The sequence below is a fragment of the Notolabrus celidotus genome, chromosome 21 (genome assembly GCF_009762535.1).
Source record: "Notolabrus celidotus isolate fNotCel1 chromosome 21, fNotCel1.pri, whole genome shotgun sequence".
Taxonomy (NCBI): domain Eukaryota; kingdom Metazoa; phylum Chordata; class Actinopteri; order Labriformes; family Labridae; genus Notolabrus; species Notolabrus celidotus.
The window spans coordinates 26,973,430-26,986,097 of record NC_048292.1 but is presented as its reverse complement, the minus strand read 5'-3'; the positions used below and the strand labels follow the sequence as shown (position 1 = coordinate 26,986,097).

The following is a 12,668-nucleotide window of genomic DNA, read 5'->3' as shown; positions in this document are numbered from 1 at the left end:
CCAGGTGGAGAATCGTGACCCCTGAGGGCTGGTCTTTGCGCCTTGCAGGACCAACATCCATCCAGTGGTCTTCTACCTGGGCCCATGTACACCTGCTGAGGGTGACATAATGTAAATAGTTTATTCCATCATGGTGGTGGGACACAGGTCAGTGTTTTTGGTGCGTCTTGCACCTTTCTTTATTTCTTGGAGCTGGCCTGTGTGTCCAACATGGTGGCAACTTCAAGGGAACTTTGGGAATTGTGACTTTATGAATGAATCTGGACTCATCAGAAGCAGCTTTAGCCTCAAATTTCACCTCAAGAAAGGAATGAAAGGATATATTACAAAACAACAAAGAGACAACTACAATACTCATCCAACAAAGAGAGGAAGAGGATGAGGACGATGAGGCTGCTAGAAGAATACAGAAACAACAAGAAAGAAGCTGGTGATGATGTTAACCTGTCCTACACTCCTCTTCCAGTAAACTAGAGCAGCCAGTCAGGTAAGAAGGGACACATACACTATATATAAACTCTACACATAAACATACATATACATTTACTGCACATATGGCATCATGTTCTGACTCATGTGCAATTTGTCTCATAGAAAAATAAGAGGAGTCCAATCAACAAGAAAAGAAACAGCAGACTTTGTGATTCCATTCATTTAAAAAAGTATGTTTTTTTATTGATTTCCAGTTTTTTTTTCTCCAGTTTGTCAAAGCTAGAAGAAGTTGTTTGTTGACTGTCAGATACCTTGTCTATCATTTGTCTTTTAGAGAGAGGACGCTAAAAGACATGAGGACACCTTGGTTCAAAGACGAGACGAGACCAGAGTCTTTGGACCAGGACATCATACTCAGTGACTCTCTTTAAATACAAAGATAAGTATAGATTTATTCAGTTCTTCATCAGTGTTTCAAAATGTTAAATTTAGGTGTGAAACATTATTTTTACAGGACAAGTTAAAATGATATTCTATAAACATTATTCAAAAATGATGATCTATTTTATTAGATTTGATGTAATTTCATCACCAATCAACAGTTGTAACATTTAAACTGTATGGAATAAGTTGTTGACTTTTATCCTGCCTTGTCTGTTTGTCTCCATTGTGTCCATTATATCCAGTAAAGACCAGCAGCCTTAGACGTCCCCCTGATCTGCTGCACCAGCATTCATTGTAAACCACATTTAAAAAAAAGATGAGTATATACTTTTACATCTGATTCTGTCTGAAAACATATTTGTATTTAGAGGTAAAAATGTAAAAGTGATACACACTGCACCTTTTTTCTGAACGTATTGTTGTTCACACACATTTGTCTCATATGTCTTAGAAAAGCAAGGAAGCTCAGGAAGCTGAGTCCATGACAGAGGGAAAGCAGACTGGAGAGCTTTTTAAACCATTGACTAAGTTGTTAACTGATGTTCTGCCTTGTCCGTTTGTATTCATTTTCAGCAAAGACAAGCCGTCTTAGATGTCCCCCTGAACTGCTGCACAAGCATTCAATGTAAACCCACATTTAAAAAAAGGTAAGCATACTGTATATTTCTATAGTTTTTATCAGGACTTGAATAATTAATTATCAAGACGTCCCATGAAAGATCTGATCCAAGGGAGAATTTATGTGTGATGTCATTTTTACAACAGAACGTGGAAGAGAAGTCCAGAGACAGAGCGAAAGGAGACAGCATGCAGTTCCCCCCACCCCCCAATCTGCACCAGATCATGCATTATGCTTCTGCTTTTGCAGTCATATGAAATAAATGGTTACACACTGTTCATTTAAACCTGGTTATTTGTCATGATGTCAAATCAGTCATCAGGTGATCCTTAGCTGCAAATCACAAGGAAAAAAAGGTTGATGATTTGAAATCATGGGTTGGAGGATGTTGGAGTTGGATGATTGAAACATTTAAAGTTATACAGTTGCAGAAAAGTCTTGGTTGGCATCACTGAAATTCAGTCCGTCTTACTGACAAAGTGAGGTTAAAGTAGAATTGAAGTATTAACAGAAAAGGATGTTAAACATTTGTGTTTGGTTCAAGGGACTTCATGTTCTCTAAAGTGATACAGTAAGGGAACTTTGAGGACCTAACAGTTGTTTGGTTTTCAGCTTTTCACAAACTAAACAGTCCCAGTGAAAATACTTTGACATGAACACTGGTCTTTACTGCCCTCTAGTGGATTTAGTCAGTAAAACATTGTGAACACTGAAAGATCAAACCACATTTAAGAACACATTTTTGTTTAATTTTAAAACATATGCACCACATAGGCATCTTAAACATCTTCTAAAACATATGACAATATGGAATAATATATGCTCTCTCATTTTCATTAGAATATTGCTTATCAAAAGGTCTAAAATAAGTAAGCTGGTCAATGCATATCAAAGCATGTTCATCAATATTCTCCTCTATACAATATGAATGAAAGTGTTCATCAAAGAACATTGTTTTAACTGTACATCCTAAAATAAAAGCACGCTGTTCGTGTATTATGATATTGCAGATTTTGTTGAACACAGGTAGATCATAGGATGTTCCAGTGCATATAAACAGATTAACCTGGTACTCAGTGCCATCATTTCTGACCCAACTTGTAGTTGAAACATCTGCACATGCATCTAAATGTAAAATCTGACACAGTAATTCTCCACCTTCCAGGTCATCTATGGTTTTGATTTTAATAGGACCAACCTCAAATCTTTTAAAATAATAATTTTCATAGCAAAATGCAAGTTGACGCTGGTGATGCTCGACCAGAGATTTTGTAAGGTTTTTAAAATTTTTAACAGACTTTTTAAAAAAATAATGTTTAGCTTCAAATCTCATACACCACATATGAATGAGAGGGCCAATTTTTTGAATACATCTTGGATAGTGAATCATTAAGTGGTGCTTGGGTATCAATTTTTGATCAGGATACAAAGTTTTGAACATGGTGTGGTGGTCATGGATCAAATGTTTTAGGTAACAAATCATGCCATCAGTAATGATGGGGGAAAACACTATATTAACAATTTGTAACAAAAGGAGAACAAACTTCCAGTGATTATTTTCCCTTTCAACCACATCACCAAAGATGAGTGGGGTATTACGGAGAACACACAATGACTGAATGGCCTTTAAACCTAACTGTTTGCTGTTATCATCCACTTTTAAAACACTTGGTCTGTTTTTACGTTCCATGTAACCATAATTAAAACTATGTATCCTGTCCAACAGCGTGTTCAAAGAGATGTATCCATTTTTTATCAGGTACTGAAAAAACTATTTCAGTTCATACTGTACAACACCTTCTAACAAATCATGCATGATATCAACTGAAAAATGATCAGAGCTATGAAAATATTCTAATGAATTCAGCACACAAGGTTTTTTAACACCATAAACAGAAGTTAGAGCAGGAACTTCACTTAGTGCGTTACAATGTTCAATGTGAAGCTCTCTTGAGCGCAGAATCAGCCCAGGGTCACTCTCGTTAAACACAGACTGAATGTCTTGCTTATTAGTTCGGCAAAACCTACACCAATGTGTTGCACTGAAAGATTCAACAAAGCCTTGCAAGCTATTTAAAGCAAGATTATCACCAGTGACTTGTATTACAGAGCCAAATAATGGTTCTTCAATAAATGGAAGTTGGATTCCTTTTGTTTCTAAAATTTTCAAATCATCAATTACAGGCTTTAATATTTCACCAAAGCCATATTTTTTTAAATCTTCTGTGTAGAAAAGAGCTGCAAGGTGTACATTCATTATCACAGAGTTTAACTTTGGTGGGAGGTTTTTGAAAGTAAAATAGACACACCCAAGTTTATGGACACCCTTCTTGGAACCTAATGGGTTGGCAGTTTCAAAATCGTGGTAATAAAGCAAAATTTGGAGGGCCTGCTTCTGTTGTGAGAACAGAGAATGATTTTGGAAATATAACCCATCATTGATATCTCTGTATGATCCCTTTTTACTCAGTTTCTCTTGCAAAAAAGCCTCTCTTATCTCACTATTTTTGAAAATGGATTTAAGTGTACCTAATATGGGCACATACATGTACTTGTCTGTTACAGGAATCTGACTAAAGACACCTGTAGTTCTATCTCTCCGTGTATCCAGTCTCACACCAAGGACAAATTCTTTGGGTTCAACTATTTCCCATTTTTCATCAGAATATTTTTGTCTCTTGTTCTCTGTATTAAATCCAGAAAAGGGGTTATCTAACTTATCTAAATTGTGCACTATTTTTTTTATAAATGTCTGCCTGCTGTGCTTCAGAAGAAAATGTTTGGAGAACTGCTTCTCGTGCTTGACTTTGTACATCACTAACAACTTCCTCCATTGAACAAACTATTGTTTGGACAGTACTTTGAGAAATACCAGAAGCTTGCAAGTGTGCAACAATTGATCCACACATTCTATCAAGCCAGTTTTTTGTGACAGGAGGGGGGACCTGCAACATGGATGTAGAAGTTGTAGGCTGATCACTTCAAAAATCCCCCTCAGAATGTGATTCTGTGGCAACTTCCTGGTTAGTAAGGGCCTGTTCATCAAGGTGTTGCCTATGTGCAGTGTTAAGGTGCTTTCTGAAGCCATTGTACGTAAGTACAAAAAGATGAAGGACAACCTTGCTCTCCACATTTTAAACGCAGATTTTTTGCCGGATATAACCCGTGCTGAAATTTCAAATGCTGACAAAGACCTGAACAATTTTTGTGGTGCTTTTTACATACAAAACATGTGAACATGTGCTTTTTACATACAAAACATGTGAACATGGTTAAACAGGTTTTTCAACACCTTCGTAATCTAGTGGCATTTTAAGTATTATTCAAAGAAAACTAGTTTTGTGTCGTGTTGCACAAATCAAACATTATAACAGTTGTTTTAACTATTAACATTGCGTTTTGAAGAAAAAACATGTGAACTCACTTGGACAGTTTGCTTAACTGTGTTCTGACCTCTGTACTCTGGTGGCATTTTAACGATCACGCAGTACTCGGGCTCTCAGTTCCTTGACTCTTGGGCTCTCTTTTGCGTTCCCAACATCAATGTGGTAAACTGTGGTTTGTATGAAAGTGTAGAAACCGGAGAGAGCTTCATCATAAGAGAGGCTGAAGACATAGTGAGCTTTGAATAGAACATCAAAAGCAGCAACTGATGTCTGAGCATCGCACGGGATTGCTTTCTGGTCCACAATGATGAAGAACTTTTCCATCTTCTTCTTTTGCTCACCGATGCAGAGAAGGAAGGGCTGTCTTGCATCAACTTTGTCCAGGAATGTAGTGAGGCTGGCTCCTTGCTGCAGTTTGAACCAGATTTACAGAAACATAATGAATATAACATACCAGATCAAATGAATTGTTGCTGTCCACTATCAACCTGTAACAAACACTTCTTACAATTGCAGAAAACAAAACGTAGGATTTTGGTGGTATGAAAAGCTAATAGTACATACCTTAAGATATCTCACAAGATGATTAGCTGCCTGTGCTGAGCTTATCTTTGCTGTTTTTTTGTGGCCTCTTGATGTAGGGGGCAGGAGATGCAACAGCAACAGGAGAGCCGACATATCACTATCCCAGCCTTGAACACAAATGAGATTATTTTAGACAGAAAAAAGTTATTACTTACTTCAGTTGCCATTTAGCTTAAACCTTTAGTTACAGTCTGTAAAATAGTTTATAATTTAACTTCAAATTACCATGCATAGAATGTGTTTATTTAGACACATTATTTAGTTTTAGTTTACTGTTGCATGTAAGACTTAATAAACTAGGCAGCTGGGGGTATTTCGCATACAGTACTACATATTTACCATAGTCATTCTCTGCCTCAGGGTTAAAAGGTTCCAGCAGCTCCTCCACATATGGACTTTGAGGAAGACTCTGGCATTCTGCGATGACTTTCTGCTTGAAATATGAGGGCCACCTTGCAAGGAACCGTCCAGATACTTCATCCCCAAACATTATGGAAAAGTCCTGGTCAATCTGTTGAGAGAGACACAATGTGCATTTACAAGTTTCTTATGAGTGCTTTGCACTTACGAGGATTAAGGTATAAAATACTCAAAGTACTTTAAAGGGATCTGTACATATCCTTACCAATCCAGGTATGTCAAGGAAACGAGGGAAGACCTCCAACACTGAAGCTGTTGCATCCTTGTCGTGAACCATCTTCTGTCTGTATTCAAAGGTTGCTCTCATTTTCTCTTTAACCACCACTTTATCTGTTGAGTGTCTGATTAAAGAGATAGCCTCTCTGCACTCGTCACCAAACAGCTGGTCACCAGTTAACAGAGATTCCCGTTTTCTCATTGGACTGTCCTTGACAATCGGCCTGGAACACCCGCGTGGTCCATCGCAAGTGTTTCGTTGTACTGTCTTAAGTCTCCAAGCAAGATAACCGGTATTTGCCTCCGGATCGTAGTAATGTTCCTGCATGCATGCACACACACATATGTACACACAAAGACACATAAAAAGCAATCAAAAAAATATATTTTAACATAAATATGATATGATAAATGATATACCGACACACTTTGTAAATGTAAAGGGACACAAACACTTACATATCCATTTTTGGAAAATGGATCTTGAAGATATGGAAACCGGGTAACAATTCCCTGTGCATAACTGACCCGCGCACTTGTGGGTGGAATTCTTCTATTGACAGAAAACATTTATTAGAAATTAGAAAAATCCATCCATAGGGCTGAACACTGCTGTGTATGTACAGTACAGGCCAAAAGTTTGGACACACCTTCTCATTCAATGCGTTTTCTTTATTTTCAGGACTATTTCCATTGTAGATTCTCACTGAAGGCATCAAAACTATGAATGAACACATGTGGAGTTATGTACTTCACAAAAAAAGGTGAAATAACTGGAAACATGTTTTATATTCTAGTTTCTTCAAAATAGCCACCCTTTGCTCTGATTACTGCTTTGCACACTCTTGATTCTCTCGATGAGCTTCAAGAGGTAGTCACCTGAAATGGTTTCCACTTCACAGGTGTGCCTTATCAGGGTTGATTAGTGGAATTTCTTGCTTTATCAATGGGGTTGGGCCCATCAGTTGTGTTGTGCAGAAGTCAGGTTAATACACAGCCGACAGCCCTATTGGACAACTGTTAAAATTCATATTATGGCAAGAACCAATCAGCTAACTAAAGAAAAACCAGTGGCCATCATTACTTTAAGAAATGAAGGTCAGTCAGTCCGGAAAATTGCAAAAACTTTAAATGTGTCCCCAAGTGGAGTCGCAAAAACCATCAAGCGCTACAACGAAACTGGCACACATGAGGACCGACCCAGGAAAGGAAGACCAAGAGTCACCTCTGCTTCTGAGGATAAGTTCATCCGAGTCACCAGCCTCAGAAATCACAAGTTAACAGCAGCTCGGATAAGAGACCAGATGAATGCCACACAGAGTTCTAGCAGCAGACCCATCTCTAGAACAACTGTTAAGAGGAGACTGCGCGAATCAGGCCTTCATGGTCAAATAGCTGCTAGGAAACCACTGCTAAGGAGAGGCAACAAGCAGAAGAGATTTGTTTGGGCCAAGAAACACAAGGAATGGACATTAGACCAGTGGAAATCTGTGCTTTGGTCTGATGAGTCCAAATATTTGAGATCTTTGGTTCCAACCGCCGTGTCTTTGTGAGACGCAAAAAAGGTGACGATTGGAATCCACATGCCTGGTTCCCACTGTGAAGCATGGAGGAGGAGGTGTGATGGTGTGGGGGGGTTTTGCTGGTGACACTGTTGGGGATTTATTCAAAATTGAAGGCACACTGAACCAGCATGGCTACCACAGCATCCTGCAGCAACATGCCATCCCATCCGGTTTGCGTTTAGTTGGACGATCATTTATTTTTCAACAGGACAATGACCCCAAACACACCTCCAGGCTGTGTAAGGGCTATTTGACCAAGAAGGAGAGTGATGGAGTGCTGCGGCAGATGACCTGGCCTCCACAGTCACCGGACCTGAACCCAATCGAGATGGTTTGGGGTGAGCTGGACCGCAGAGTGAAGGCACAGGGGCCAACAAGTGCTAAACACCTCTGGGAACTCCTTCAAGACTGTTGGAAAACCATTTCAGGTGACTACCTCTTGAAGCTCATCGAGAGAATGCCAAGAGTGTGCAAAGCAGTGATCAGAGCAAAGGGTGGCTATTTTGAAGAAACTAGAATATAAAACATGTTTTCAGTTATTTCACCTTTTTTTGTGAAGTACATAACTCCACATGTGTTCATTCATAGTTTTGATGCCTTCAGTGAGAATCTACAATGGAAATAGTCATGAAAATAAAGAAAACGCATTGAATGAGAAGGCGTGTCCAAACTTTTGGCCTGTACTGTATGTCTGATTGTATGTGTATGTGAAGCTTCTGGTTCATTTGATAGATTTTTACCCATATGAATCAGTCATTTCTGCAACCAGAATGTTAACCATCTGTCTGCGTGTTGCATCTGACAGCGTTTTAGTTTTGTCATACTCTTGGAAGATTTCTTCACCCTTTGGATTTGACCTCAGAACAGTATCAACTTTCTGCAAACAAAACATTTTCAAAATCAGCCTTGATACATTTTGTTTATATTGACTTTGTTGTGTTTTGTTGAATAGTAGTTCAAGTAGTGGTGATCTAATAGCAACAGTTTTATATATTGTATATAATATATTGATGGTTTCAAGGTTTACCTGTCTTGCTTCCTCACAATCCAGCTCTCTCAGGCCCCTTCTCCTGTTCTTTGTAGATGGAAGAATAATAGTTGAATCCGATGAAAGGGAAGAAGCTGGTGATGCTGAAAGGTCTGCGGATGAAGCCAATGATGCTGATGGCTCCGGCAATACTGATGACAGTGATTCATCTGCGACCACATTGATTTCTAGATCTAAAAAAAAGAAATACTTTTATTTACTCTATGGGGTCTTAAAAACAATGATGTAATGACAGATCAAATCATAGTCAATGCTGTTTTAAAACACTGTTGAGTTGATGATCCTGTATGAGACCACATAAAACAAAAAAAAAAACAACATCTAACCTTCAGTTGTAAACATTATGGAAAATGCATCTTCACAACTATTTTACTAAAAATGAGATAGAATGAGAAAGTGTTTCTTACATATCAACAGGAATATCAATGCATTCATATCAATGACTGAGTCAATTATTCTGAATACATTTTTTAATAAGCCTTACCTGTAGCTACATACTGACGGTATCCAACCTTAAACTTTCGGACCCCTGACTTTAAGAGCTCATCAAACACATCTGCGTCGATCTCAGTACCAGATTCATCATTCAGTCTAAGCTCACCTTCAGTTAGAAGATGAGCCTGCAGACTGAATTTGTTTGTTACTGTAAGAAATCAAAAAGAAATGACATTAAGCTACAAGATCAACCATGTCATTGAGATCTGTAAGCTGAGTGTTAACTATTGTAGTTTAGAATGTAGATACCAACCTTCTTTTTTTTTTGTGATCAATTGTTTATTGTTTATTTTGTGTTACAGTGGCTTTGACATTGCAAAAAAAAAAAAAAAAAAATAGTAATATAATAATAATAATAAATTTAAAAATAAATAAATAAAAAAAATGTATTGGTAAAAGTATAATTATAATAGTAACAACAATAATCAATTATTAATCATGACGACATTGATAGTAAACTAAGAAAAGTAAATATAAATAAAATTCCAATCCCTCCCCCATCTTGGTATCCCATTAACAGTCTGTACATAGACTTAAACAATCACACATATGTGTGCATACCCACACACACATATATACGCATATATACACACACCCATATGCACATATACAGACATACACATATACTTACATACATAGTACATATACATTTATGAAGAAGGAAACATGCATGCATGCATATGTACATACACCAAGATAAACATATGATATAGGGGCACCTAATCACTAGTAGCTATAGTAAGCCAGAGATATTTTGTAGTAGCTTCAGCCAACAAGTAACATTTTGTGTTTTAGTATAATGTGATCTAGCTGTGGATAGTTCCAGCAGTGCAATATATCTGTAAGTGGAGAGCCATTCCCTCACTGAAAGTGTATGCGGGTGTTTCCAGTGGCAAGCCACTATTTTTTTAGCAGCTGTGAGACCAGCGAACAAGAGTCGTTTTTCATTAATGGTTAGTTCCAAGGATGAGGTATCATTAAGCAACAGTAGAGATTGTGAGTGAGGGACTGCTCTCTCAAGTAAGGTGGATACCAACCTTCTTGAAGAAACTGGAGGAAATCAAAGTTTCCATCACTTTGTGGAACTTTGATGTATTTTTGGACTCCTCCGTATTCCACCTTTGCCAGCATTTTTTGTATTCCTGTAAGTACATGAAAAATGGATCTTACTATAATTAAAATGAATGAAAGAACAGTTGTTGTATGCCAATATCACATACTTTCCATTAGTATCTTACCATACAAAATGCCAGTGAGATATTACTGCATCCTTCGTGTTATTAGAAGACCTAAGACACAAAAGTTTGAGTCACTTTTATATGACTAAGCACTTAAGAATCAAAGATTTCACACTTTATAAAACAAAACGACAACCCTGCATGTCATTCATGTAAAGAAAAAAAACCTTCAACTAAAAGACATTAAACATTTACACAGCAAATAAAACACAAATAAAAAAGTAATAACTTTAAAGAGCACTGACATGTAGCTCCATTATGAGAGCAATAAGCAAGCAGTCTCACAGATGTTCGACAAGAAACCACTGAGACACTGAAGAGAGATTGATAAATCAATTTGATATTGTCTTAGCTCTGCAGTCTGCAATTTGACTTCTTGTAAATCATTTTGTCTTTCCCGCTAAAATAAAAAGATATCGTGCTGTACATCGATTTGCTTAAGAGAAGCAACTTACTGCAAAACCGCGGTGTCAACATGTTGTCGGAGAAGTCAAGATATAGCAAGTCAGTAGTAGTGTAGCAGACTTCAAATGCTCACTGACTCACAGAAATGCAAGTTTTACAAACCGAGGATAATCCCGCCACCCGTTTTCGCATAGCATTTGGGCTGCTCGTGAATTAAAACAACCCAACTAGACACATTGCTTCAGTTAGCCTAACATTAAACTCGACATACTTAACTTAATCAACAGTTTTTGGCACCGCTGTCTCTAAAACTTGTGTCATTGGTATGGTATTTGCTATCAAATCAAGTTTAGGCGAGCTGAAATGAACGAGTTAGCTACTAAAGATATTTGGTTAGGTTGGCTAGTTTGAGTATTACAGCATAACAGAAGCTAACAGTGCAACAGTGGTTAATAATTGAAAGTAAAAGCACCGTTAAAGAAATAATATTTGTATCAAAAAATAACCTTTACAGAAAGTATTTTCTTACCTGAGAACGGTAAATCCTGTCACATCCAGGTTCAGAGTTGAGAGTGAAAAGTATAGAGTTAAAAATTCTGCCATTAACACTTACAGATTTAATTTGTTGACACTTCATGTTAACACTCGATTTTGACTCTAACTTTTTTTACACTGAAGATGCACTTTCATGAATTTGACTACATCAGTGTTAAATTAACTCTGCACTTTCTTAAATTGCCCTAACACCAAAATATCAACTCCCTTCAATTTGCTGTGGCATTTGCAGAAAAGTCTTGGTTGGCATCACTGAAATTCAGTACGTCTTACTGACAAAGTGAGGTTAAAGTAGAATTGAAGTATTAACAGAAAAGGATGTTAAACATTTGTGTTTGGTTCAAGGGACTTCATGTTCTCTAAAGTGATACAGTAAGGGAACTTTGAGGACGTAACAGTTGTTTGGTTTTCAGCTTTTCCCAAACTAAACAGTCCCAGTGAAAATACTTTGACATGAACACTGGTCTTTACTGCCCTCTAGTGGATTTAGTCAGTAAAACATTGTGAACACTGAAAGATCAAACCAAAGACAAAGTTTTCAGTTATAAAAAAGTATTTCAAAATGTCATTCAATAACTTGCCTATGACAGAACAAAGTGCCCTTGATTGATATACAGTAATATAATATACAATAAACTTTATTTATATAGCACTTTTCTTAACAAGGTTACAAAGTGCTTCACACAGAGAATTACAAAGCACAAAAAACGGTGCAAACAGGGGAGAAAAAAGACAGAAGCAAAACAAGACATCTGAATGCAGAGCAAGTTCAAGAATTAGGGGTGAGAAATGCCTTCTTGTATAAAAATGTTTTCAGTGAGGATTTAAAAGCAGTCAAGGTTGTGGACTGTCTAATTGTCAGTGGCAGGGAGTTCCACAAACTTGGAGCTCTGATTGAAAAAGCCCGGTCCTCTTTTGTTTTAAGGCGGGGTCTTGGCACAACCAGCAGAGCTGCATCCACAGACCTGAGGGGCCGCTCAGGCACATAGGGGTTAAAAGGTTGCTTAAATAGTTTGGGGCCTGTCCATTTAAAATTTTAAAAGTAATCAACAAGATCTTAAAATCGAAATGATAAAAAAACTGGCAGACAATGTAAGCTGGTGAGGACACGAGTGATGTGTTGGTATTTTGATGTGCCTGTTAAAATCAGAGCGGCTGCATTTTGAACTAGTTGGAGTCTGTGGAGGGAGCTCTGATTGAAACCTGTTAAAGGTGCATTACAATAATCAAGACCAGAAAAAGTAAAAGCATGGATGACTT

At 37.6% G+C, this 12,668-nt stretch overlaps 1 protein-coding gene and 1 long non-coding RNA gene across 2 annotated transcripts; one reads left to right on the top strand and one right to left on the bottom strand.

The window, feature by feature from the left end:
- The first annotated feature begins 1,198 nt into the window (after window positions 1-1,198).
- LOC117805392 lies at window positions 1,199-1,781 on the top strand. The gene is made up of 2 exons (XR_004629418.1): window positions 1,199-1,523; window positions 1,642-1,781. It is a non-coding gene; the product is annotated as an uncharacterized LOC117805392 (long non-coding RNA).
- Window positions 1,782-4,740: 2,959 nt separating this feature from the next.
- On the bottom strand, window positions 4,741-11,903 carry LOC117805387. The gene is made up of 11 exons (XM_034674104.1): window positions 11,383-11,903; window positions 10,449-10,499; window positions 10,248-10,352; window positions 9,200-9,358; window positions 8,695-8,888; window positions 8,408-8,544; window positions 6,562-6,655; window positions 6,092-6,424; window positions 5,806-5,977; window positions 5,446-5,573; window positions 4,741-5,289 (listed from the first exon to the last, which is right to left on the bottom strand). The coding sequence occupies exons 3-11, from the start codon at window positions 10,339-10,341 to the stop codon at window positions 4,969-4,971; spliced, it is 1,632 nt and encodes a 543-aa protein (XP_034529995.1). The 5' UTR covers window positions 10,342-10,352; window positions 10,449-10,499; window positions 11,383-11,903; the 3' UTR covers window positions 4,741-4,968.
- Between the last annotated feature and the right edge of the window lie 765 nt (window positions 11,904-12,668).

Bases quoted from the DNA above. Each gene is read 5' to 3' on its own strand.
- LOC117805387 (XM_034674104.1), bottom strand. From the start codon at position 10,341: ATGCTGGCAAAGGTGGAATACGGAGGAGTCCAAAAATACATCAAAGTT. The intron at 6,656-8,407 runs GTAAAAATCTAT...TTCTGTCAATAG, and splicing joins GAAATGACTGATTCATATGG to AAGAATTCCACCCACAAGTG. The intron at 5,290-5,445 runs GTATGTACTATT...TTCAAACTGCAG, and splicing joins ATCTTGTGAGATATCTTAAG to CAAGGAGCCAGCCTCACTAC.